Here is an 11,227-nt window from a genome sequence, read left to right on the forward strand (position 1 = left end):
TAAAAAAAACACTTGTCTAACGTCTGTTTTCGTAATTTTATTATTTTTTATAGACTCGAGAACCAGCACAATGTCTAGGTTTGCAAGCGCATGACATAGAAAAATCACCAGCTTGGACAGATCCACGTTTATCAGCAACATTCAAAATTGATAATGTTTGTCAACCAGGAAATACCCTATTATGGGATTTATTACAGGATAATAAAATTGTAAGTTACTCGAGTTACTTTTCTCAAAATATCTATTCATTTTCATTTTATTTCTACAGAATCAATTAGGTGAAGGATTAGCGTTAGAAGCTGAGAAAGCTTTATGTAATTTATTATGTTATAATACAGAACGGATCATTCGAATGAAATTTATTGAGGGTTGTTTGCAAAATCTTGCGAATAATTGGTAAGTAAATGGGTTTTAATTCTTTTTAATTTACTCCTATACGAGAATCAAAAAGTAAACAGCAACATGGTCGGCCTAGGATTCTTTAAATCCTCATAAAGTCTGGCAGTGAATAACACAGTCAGGCGAATGAAGAAGCGAAAAGGAAATGAAGCCTCAGATTCTTTAGCACGAGAGAAGTCGACTCAAACACCCCCTTCACCTGCTCCTTAATTTACCGAATCAAGGAATGGCTATGATAAATCCATCTTGGTTACTGGGACTTTGCATGAGGCATGCGACAGATCAAATTATGTTTAACCACAGCTAGACCATTCGACTGTGCTCACCAGACACTGTCGATTGAACTACCATCTTGTAGAGCTTGTATGGAGGACGATGAAACCTCCTTACATGTTACTTGCACCTGCAGAAATCGGCAGGTCGTCTGGTTTAGAATGTTGTGGTCCGAAACTTTGAATTCATCAATGCTGGGAGAAATCCCGGCAGGTAAACTGTTGGATTTCTGTGTGGCGTCTGGCCCCGGCAGAATCCTATAGCTTCATTTACTTATAATAGCATCTTTTACCCGGAGACATCTCGCCTTCGGGTGATAGATTTTTCCTCAATGAGGACATAGAGGAACCCCTTGGTCTAGGTTCTAGAAATGTATTATTATTATTAACCCCCGGAAAAAATTTAAAAAATTACGATTCTAACAATTTTTTAACAATTAATTTTTAGGTCAGTGGTAATATCATTACGAATATTACCAAAATTATTAGCATCATTTCAACAATTTCGCGGTTTAGACACACATCATGTGACACATTGGGCAGATAAACAACATAATATGATGTCACATTTTTTTAATAATCTCAAAGCATATACAAATTCACGTCGATCTAAATCGGCCAACACTCAACAACAACCTAGTCCTACAAGCAACTTATATACACACCAAATGGAAGTACAAGTTCGTTTACATTTTTTATCTGCCGTATATTCTCCGTTAGGATCACCGAAAACTTTTAAATTAAGTGTGGAACAAGTTGATACATTATGGCAATGTTTGGCACATGATAATGAGTGTAGTGATGAGTTGTTTAGCTGGTTGTTGTCACAAGCGAAAAGTGGAGATCAACATGCACTTGGGTTAGAGGCAATGAAACGATTGTACTTAACCCATTTACCGACACTGTCACCGGAAAGTATCAGTCCAACTTGTTTGGCACTATTTCAACAGCTTTGTAATCTAGCACGAAATAATTCATCGAACATCAGTAATAATACCCAACAACTTGGGGAAGTACTCGGGATGGATTATTTGTGGAAAGTAGCTTTACGTGCGAATAACACAGATGTTAGCATGGCTGCGATACAGTACTTAAATAATTATTATCTAGGACAACGATTACAGCATGAATCAGAATTTGTATCTCAATGTATGATACATTTAGCTACAGCTGTCAAAGACTTAACATTACCGACTCCAAGTGAAGACGCTCCATTATTGCGAATTCAAAGAGCACTACTTCTTTTAAAAACACATTTGGATACATTTCGACGAAAATATGCCTATCATTTACGACGATGGCTTATCGAAGGACAAGGTATTGGATCTCATGGTGCACTAGAGCGTCCTGGTACACCAATACGAATTTTAGTACAATTAGCTGGTATGTCAGAACGTACCCCAATCGATTTGTTAAGTATAAATTATGTAGCAGAATTACGAGCTGAAGCGACATATGTATGGGAATCTATGCATTCCAAAGCAACATCATCATCGTCTCAAACAGAGGGAAGTGGGGTGTTAGGTTCATTATTACATGATGGACCAATTCGTATGATCACCCAAGGACAAGAGTTAACAACAGATTTCGATGAGAAAACGTTACAAGAACTTGGTTTTAAGGATAATCAAATGATTTTTATATCAATTGGAGCAAATCGTTCCGGTCATCGTAAACGAGATTCTGTTGAACCGTTATCCTTACAACAACCTCCACCTAGAGATTCAGTTCCAATGTTGTTACTGCTCAGACCAACTTACTTTGAACAACTTTTCGATCTAATGCACACACTTAGTGGTATGAAAGTTCAAGTGAAAGGGGGCAACGATCAACCGCATACTAAAGCTCAAGTATTATCCAGACGAGTTTGGGATATTCTAACAATGATACCAACAAGTCCTACTTTATTAAAAGGATTCCAACAGTTGGATACACCTTTGGAAAATTTATTAAATCCAACAAGTCCGCAAAAATTAATGTACTCACTTCATATAGCAGAATCTTTAGGATCAAGACGAAATTTAGGTGCAAATAGTACTGAATCTAAAGAAATAACACCATCAACGAGCAAACAAAATTGGAGTAACGTATTTCGACAAAATGGTGGTTTACGCCATCTATTTGATATATTTATGTCAGGCGTGTTACAACGTAGCAGTAACGGGGATGAAAGTGAATGGCTTCAAGATTGTTTAGCAATGCTGTTAAAATTACTCAGTCAACTTGGTGTTCATAATCCAGATATTCAATCAAAATCGAAATCAGATAAATTATTAATACCAACCTTAAACGAAGATATGTTACATTTAATGAATGTTCAAACGACAATGTCACGTTTAATGAGTATTTTGTACGAGGCATCTTTGCCACGGGATCCAAATCATTATAAAACAGGATTTTGGGGTCGATCACAGGTTGTTCATTATGCGATGACGCTGTTGGTATCATGGTTACATTGTTGTGAAGAAGCACGACAGTGTTTCTTTCGAACATCGCAATATGATTCATGGTTGGAGCGATTAGTATTGGATGAACCTGAACCAAATGTGCGACGTGAGGTTTGTGCAGCGCTTTATCGATTATGTTTGGGTACAACATCACAGGATGGCGATACTGGTATAAGTTTAGCTGCTCCTATGTTGAATGCATTACTTGTGTATTTACCAAAAGCTGAAACGATGAGATTGCAAAAACAAGAGATGTTACATCATGATGATGGTAAAGAACCATATGGACCTGCTTGTCGTGATTATTTTTGGTTGATTTGTCGATTAGTTGATGGCCTACCTACAGAAAGTACTAAAGGTATGAAATAATTTCAAACTAAATTCGGTTATTTTTATTAAAATTGTTTTTAATTGTAGATGTCCAAGAAGATAATTCACCAGATCAAGTTGATATAGATGCCTTATGTAAAAAAGTTAGTGAATCCATTATGAAACGTGACTATCTGGAAGAAAGACTTCGTACCGTTGAGGATGATGGACTTATTGGTTTATTGAATTTTATGGCTAATTTGTTAAAACATAAACCACCGTTTCAAGCGAGTAAAGATGGAAAACAATTGTTGATTGAAGTACGTTTAATGAAATCTACCTATCTTTATTTCAAGTAATATAAAAATAATCAAGGAAAGAAAGAGATGGAATTCTTTCATATGTCTATTTTTAATCCGTCAGCCCTCCCGTTATGAGAATTTTGCCCTCACTCGATAAAACATGAATAATTTTTATTTTTCAAATAGTATATGTGGTTGAAACTTTTTCTATTTTCATATAATTTTATCTATTTTCTCATTGCGAGACTTAAGTTGTAAGCCAGAAATTCGGGGCTATTCGTGTACTTTCGTTATTTTACGAATAATCGGCTCTGTACGGTATAATTTGTCATAAATATTACAAGTCAATGATGTATAAATATTTTATTATGTTGCAGGTTTTTGAATATTTATTTGCATTACCAACACCACGCCAACGGCAAGTTCCTAAATGTAAATCTACAGGTGCTCGAGCTGCAGCATATGATTTACTTGTTGAACTTGTGAAAAGTGCTCCTGAAAATTATGAATTATTACACGACAAATTATTAGCACAACATAAACCAGGTAAATTTGTCTTCGAAATATACTAATCTAGAATGTGTTATTTTAAATTGTAAAATTTGTTATAGGTCCGCATTCCCCTTACCCATGGGATTATTGGCCACATGACGATGGTAGATCCGAATCTGGTTACGTTGGATTAACAAATTTAGGTGCAACATGTTATATGGCATCATGTATGCAACATTTGTATATGATGCCACAAGCAAGAGCCTCAATACTGTCAGCAGATTGTACGAATAGTAAACATGAGCCCACGTTACGTGAATTACAACGAATGTTTGCTTACTTATTGGTATGTATCATAAAACTTTTCCCAGTTTCCATATTATTCTAAAATTTCTAGAGCAGCGTTTCTAAAAAGTGTGCGATAACGCCCCCTTGTAGGCACAAGAAGCCTATATATAAATGAAATAGGCTAAGATTGATATAACACGCTTTGGGGACGCTGAAAAGTAATTGATTCTCGAAGTAGGCGGTCTGCTTTAGACCGGAATAATTTGATAGTGTGTTTGCTCCCAAATGAAGGAATTGGATCCCTAAGTCTAAGTTAAAACCGCCTGATTAAGGCCATAATTCTGTTTTTTAATTAAATAGAACCTATGACATTGTACATTGACGTCAATTTTAATACGATTTTTGTGTTTTTTCTTTCTGAAATACTTTTTATCCCAAATTGAATTCGTATCCAAAATATTTGAGTGACTAATTAAAACTTGTATTTATTATCAAGGAAAGTGAACGTAAAGCATATAATCCAAGAAGTTTTTGTAAAGTCTACACAATGGATCATCAACCATTAAATACGGGTGAACAAAAAGATATGGCAGAATTTTTTATTGATCTAGTGAGTAAATTAGAAGAAATGACACCAGAATTAAAAAAAGTAGTGAAAACTTTGTTTTGTGGCATACTAAGTAATAATGTAGTGTCTTTAGACTGTCAGCACGTGAGTCGAACATTAGAAGAATTTTATACAGTGCGTTGTCAAGTTGCTGACATGCGAAATTTATACGAATCTTTGGATGAAGTTACAGTGAAAGATACATTAGAAGGTGATAACATGTATACATGTTCACAGTGTGGGAAAAAAGTACGAGCGGAAAAACGTGCGTGTTTTAAAAAACTTCCACGCATACTGTGTTTTAACACAATGCGATACACGTTCAATATGGTGACAATGTTAAAAGAAAAAGTTAATACTCATTTCTCATTCCCTTTACGATTAAATATGGCCGGTTACGTCGAAAAACAATTAATGCCACAACAATATCAAGAGGAAAAGGAAAAAGATGGTGGTAATACATCGGAGTCGGATACAAAAGAACATTATGAGTACGACTTAATTGGGGTAACTGTTCATACAGGAACCGCTGATGGGGGACATTATTATAGTTTTATTAAAGATCGAAGTTCGAGTGCGCGTGATAAATGGTTATTATTCAACGATGCTGAAGTTAAACCATTCGATCCGAATCAAATTGCGTCTGAATGTTTTGGTGGAGAAATGACAAGTAAAACTTACGACTCAGTCACGGATAAATTCATGGACTTCAGTTTTGAGAAAACAAACAGTGCGTATATGTTATTTTACGAGTACAGTCAAAGAAGTAATTCACCTAGTGAGTGCCCTCCTTCAACTGCTTTGGGCTACACAGGTACTGAAGGTGGAGAAAATTCAACATCTCAAGGTAATTCGTCAGAGACAACGATTGAATTAAATAAGGAATTAGAAGAATGGATTTGGAAAGACAATATGCATTTTATTCAAGATAAAAATATCTTCGAGCACACATATTTTAATTTTATGTGGCAAATGTGTGGTTATATACCACAAACGTTGTTACATCTAAAATCCGATGTAACTCAACAAGCGGCACAATTATCTACGTCATTTTTTATGGAAACATTTATACATGCCAAAGAGAAACCAACTATGGTCCAATGGGTGGAATTAGTAACGAAACAATTTAATGCATGTCAAGAGGCGTGCGAATGGTTTTTAGGACATATGGCAGCGGATACATGGTGGCCTATACAAGTATTAATTAAATGCCCGAATCAAATGGTTCGACAAATGTTTCAAAGACTGTGTATTCATGTGATACAACGACTGAGACAAAGTCATGCTCCACTGTATTTATTAACTGGTAATGATAACTGTGATAAAATTGATAATAATGTGTCGTCACCGGATCCTGAACAAATTGGTAACAAATCGTGTGTCACGAAATTTGTGAAATCGTTGTTATCGTTAATGGAACATGGTGCCAAAGCACATTTAAAACATTTGACTGAATATTTTGGTTTTCTTTATGAGTTTTGTCGAATGGGTGATGAAGAAACGAAATTTTTATTATCTGTACGAGCGATACATTCTATGGTGAACTTTTATTTGGGACATAAAGCACATGATTTTGTAAGTAAAATTAAGTATCATAATTTTTTGTTTACATTTTTGGTCTTTATCTCTTTGGGAAGTGCCTTGATTTTCAAATACAAAATTTAAATAAAAGCTCCTAAATGGAGAATTTGAATCCCTAACCTAGACGAAAAATTTAAAGATTATTCGCAATTTTTTTTTTTTAAATATATCTTTAATTATTTAGGTTGATGAAAGCGATGGCGAGGATGATGAAGAAGTGATTGCTTTACCAACTGATAAATATAAACCAGCTTCATTAGATAAAATGATAGCTTTAATAGCCATGATGGTTGAAAAATCACGCGATTCAAATCAAAGATTGGTTTTATCTACTCAAGATTACGCGGCAATAGCGGGTGGTAAAGTAAGTGTTTTTATAATTTGCTAGAGTAAAAAATTTATTAAGAATGTCTTTAAGATTACAAAATGCAAAACCTCGTATCCGAGAATTAAATAATATCAATTTATAATTTCAGGGTTTCCCATTTTTATATCAACAAATAAAAGATAACATTAATCTACAACAGACCAGAAATTTAATACATTCATTATGTCGTGGTAATGAACGATTAGCTTCATTATTAGTAAATATGCTCGCGCAAGCAATTAGTCGTCATCCAGAGTCATGTCAACCGTTTTTTAAACTATTAACACTTTTAACTGAAAGTAACAACAATAATAATTCAAATAACAGCAACAATACACTAAATTCAGCTAGTGGATCGAGTGGGTTACCATGTTTCACTCAATTAGTACTTCAACGTGTTTGGGAAACAGCAGAATGTTGTCCACATTCAGCACTAGATTGGCTATCGGTGCAGGTTGCTCGTAGTAAATTAGTACATCAATGGGTATTACAAAGTGTGGATCAATGGTTAGAACATTTTCTTATAGGACATTCCAATCAAAGAGTTCGCTCAGGTAATGGCGATGAAATTTTTATTGTCTTTGGATTGTAATCTTAAAATACTGAATGTGTACATATTTATATTACAGCGGCTGCATTTTTAATGGTTTCATTAATTCCAAGCTCCAATTTTCGACAAGGATTTAGAGCACGTGGAACTAGAGGTGAACCAGTATTAACACCGGAGGCGTTGGCCGTCTTACATCAAGTTTATACCACTTTATTAAGACTGTTGGGGCCTGCTAAACATTATACCGATATTCAAACACATGGTACAAACAAATTAACGGCATATTTTGCTCTATTAACGTACTGTGTAATTTCGAGGACAGAAAAGTTAATGGTAAGTTTTCCTTTCCTCCCTTAACTCAAATTTGAATGTTATCGTTAATTTAAATTTATGCCTTTTTTATAGTTTGGACAATATTTTATGCAACTATGGCATTTATTTCATCCAAAATTATCTGAACCATCTGTACCTGCTCATCATAATAAACAAGCATTACTTGCATTTTGGCATCATGTTTGTACCGATTGCCCAGAAAATGTTCAATTAATGTTACATAACGCTCATGTTACCAAAAATATTGCATTTAATTATATTTTGTAAGTATAAATCACATATTTATAAACAAGTGAAATTTATAAAATTTAAATTGACCCCCACTCCTTAGAACCCATAACCCCCACTCTTCTTGAAACATAGCTCTGCCGCACTCAAATCGGTCCATCCGTTTAAGAACTACGGTGCCACAGACTGGCATACATAGCTGTCACACTTATAACACCCCTATTTCACCGATGGTTAATAAAGTGCCCTGTGTCCTTATTGATCTCAACCATTACCCTGGATACAATGATACCTCCTAGTGACGCGATCTATTGGAATCCTTTCAACCCGGAGCTTCTCTTCTGAGACTTCATCCATGATGAAAAAGTCCAGCATATCTCTGTCTTTAGTACGGTCTGACTTATTTAATCTTCGACAATTCTCATAGACAGTCGTTGATTTGAGTTTTGAAATCTTAACGGTCTGAGGTGTTACTTGGCTAGAAAAAACACATATTTATAAATCAAATCTACAAATAAAATCCTCTGTGTTCCTATTGATTGCAACCATTACTTTAGAGACAATGATACGTACTAGTGACGAAATCTATTAGAATTCTGTCGACCCAGAGTTTCATCATATCTCCGTCTCTAGGACAGTCTGACTGTGTTAGAATGCTAATCTGAGGCGTTAATTGGCTATGTTCTTGAAAATTCAAATACAAGTTTCATTTATGTTTTTTTTCCTTTTTCAGAGCCGATCACGACGATCAAGAAGTAGTAATGTTTAATAGAGCCATGTTACCTGCATATTATGGATTGTTACGATTATGTTGTCAACAATCGCATACATTTACACGTCATTTAGCATCACATCAAAATTTACAATGGGCATTTAAAAATATTACCCCACATCCCACTCAATATGCTGGTGTAAGTAAATCTTCTAACGTTTTTTTTTAAATTGAAGAAAAATCAACAACATTCTAATTATATTTTCTTTTCTAGGCGGTAGACGAATTATTTAAGTTAATGGCATTATTTGTGATAAAACATGCGGATGCAACTGAACAAGAATTACGAGAAATTAATACTTTTCGACGTAATACGTTATCCGTTTATTTACAGGTATGCTAAGAATTAAACTTTTATTTTTTTTGATAAAAAATTATATATTTTTTATTTTGTGTATGTTTAGTGTTTAGAAGGACGTACAGGCTGGCCAACATTAATATCAGCATTTCGAATGCTTATTGATACAGATGAAGATCGTCTTTATGTCTTGTATAATGGTGGTCTACAATTATTATTCGAGGTAAGATTATTCAAAGTTAGCATTACGTAATCGGATAATATATCCGTGCCTATAATATTAGATACGGATATACGTGGACATGCAATTCGAGTCACGGATTGAGAATTTTCTCTTGCGTGGTCTCACCCTATGATCCACAGGTTTGCCATGCCTTTAATGGGGTTGAGTTAGCACGAGTCTCCAAATATTTCATCAACTGTCAGCATGCGTGGAAAAACGTAATAATACTTATTGTCATTAAGAGTTGAAATTTTCTAATTAAATTTTCTGTCTATTAAATATTTTCAATTCCTTTCTGGGTCTTATGATCTTCTGCCTTATGATTAATCCGGCCTTGTGAGTTAGCGATCAATATCGATATCTTTCATTCTTCTTAGGAAAGATTGACAGAAATTAGCCGCGAACCTGGTCTATGTTTCTCAATCCTTAAAACATTATTTCTTTCTTTGATTGTAAATTTTTTTTTTTAGTCAATAATCACTCTACATGTGATGTATCATGAAGCAACAGCGTGTAACGTACTCAGTGAATTATTGGAATTATTATCCATTTGTTTGGAGTTGGTACGATGTTTCAGACAAAATCGTTCTTCCACTGATGCTTCAAGTACTAGATCACTATTGTTATCGTGTAAAGATTGGTTGGAAACTTTACGTAAATTAGCAACTTTATTAAATACTTATAATCCACCGGAAATGCGGTCGTTATGTATAGGTATGTTGTTATTTTAATCAAATTTTACAGAATATCTTATATTTACAGAAATAATTTAGCTATCGTGTTAAATGATCTTTGAAGTTAAGTTTAAACCATTTCCTGCATGGTGGAGTAAGTGGACACATTGATGGAAAACCTGAAAATGTCAGGGAATTCCGTGAAATAATAGAAAAGTACGAGAATTTTAACATTTTCGTAGCAAACTTCTAAAAGTATTTTTATAATTTTATTTTTCTTGTCGAATTCTCTTTCAAAGCAATTTAAACGTACTAATTTGATCAGGAATTTTTTGAATTATTCCATTGAATAACATAAAATAGCCAGGGAATTTCATTTTGGAAAAACAGTGGCCACCATGTTCTGTATATATTGCAGAATCTAATGAATTTGTCCATCTCTAGGTAACAATCTTTTTAACAATATTTCCAATATCCTCAATCCCCCCAGCACAAAAAAAAGTCCAGTAGATGTCGTTTATTACCAAAAAGTTAAAAAAAGTCCGATATCGCTTCTCAGTAGTTTTTGTCCATCAAGGCCTATAGGACACTGAGCTCATGGCTTTCAGCTTGATTGAGCTCTAAACTGAAGAAGTTAATAAAATTAGTTCTAACCCTTTTTTTTATTTCCTTGGAATTTCGAAATAAAGGAAACATCTAATATTAAATTATACGAATGTTACAGATTTGTTAAAAGAATTATGTATGATGGCACCAGCTGATGTAATGCAAGTACTAGTACCGTTATTATCACATTGTCATGCAGCATTTCAAGATACACATAATGCCGTACCATTAGGTCCATATTTTCCTAGACGGGGAATGGCACCACAGTTCTCATCGATTAGTAAATCTTCTAGGCCGCTGCGACCAATGGTGCAAATGGCTGTACCACATAATCAATTAGAATTAGCAAAGGTAAGTCGTATTTATGTTTATAATTTTTATTAGAAATATTATGCCCCGGCTTTTGTGTAAAGTTTTTCGTTTGATTCTATTCAAATGAAGGTACGTAATGTGCGTTTTCCATGTCTCAGTCTCACTCT

General features: G+C 34.4%; 1 protein-coding gene across 1 annotated transcript in view; it reads left to right on the forward strand.

Moving 5' to 3' along the window:
* LOC123298543 (ubiquitin carboxyl-terminal hydrolase 34) overlaps positions 1-11,227 on the forward strand; it is a 35,344-nt gene that overhangs the window by 6,744 nt on the left and 17,373 nt on the right. The window contains exons 13-28 of the mRNA XM_044880575.1: positions 54-209; positions 269-396; positions 1,120-3,476; positions 3,536-3,747; positions 4,107-4,275; positions 4,341-4,567; positions 5,006-6,691; positions 6,882-7,061; positions 7,174-7,618; positions 7,694-7,947; positions 8,020-8,210; positions 8,909-9,086; positions 9,162-9,281; positions 9,352-9,468; positions 9,939-10,182; positions 10,867-11,099. Of these exons, the coding sequence (XP_044736510.1) occupies positions 54-209; positions 269-396; positions 1,120-3,476; positions 3,536-3,747; positions 4,107-4,275; positions 4,341-4,567; positions 5,006-6,691; positions 6,882-7,061; positions 7,174-7,618; positions 7,694-7,947; positions 8,020-8,210; positions 8,909-9,086; positions 9,162-9,281; positions 9,352-9,468; positions 9,939-10,182; positions 10,867-11,099 (6,897 nt within the window). The remainder of the gene's footprint in view (positions 1-53; positions 210-268; positions 397-1,119; positions 3,477-3,535; positions 3,748-4,106; positions 4,276-4,340; positions 4,568-5,005; positions 6,692-6,881; positions 7,062-7,173; positions 7,619-7,693; positions 7,948-8,019; positions 8,211-8,908; positions 9,087-9,161; positions 9,282-9,351; positions 9,469-9,938; positions 10,183-10,866; positions 11,100-11,227) is intronic.

The sequence above is a fragment of the Chrysoperla carnea genome, chromosome 4 (genome assembly GCF_905475395.1).
Source record: "Chrysoperla carnea chromosome 4, inChrCarn1.1, whole genome shotgun sequence".
Lineage (NCBI taxonomy): Eukaryota > Metazoa > Arthropoda > Insecta > Neuroptera > Chrysopidae > Chrysoperla > Chrysoperla carnea.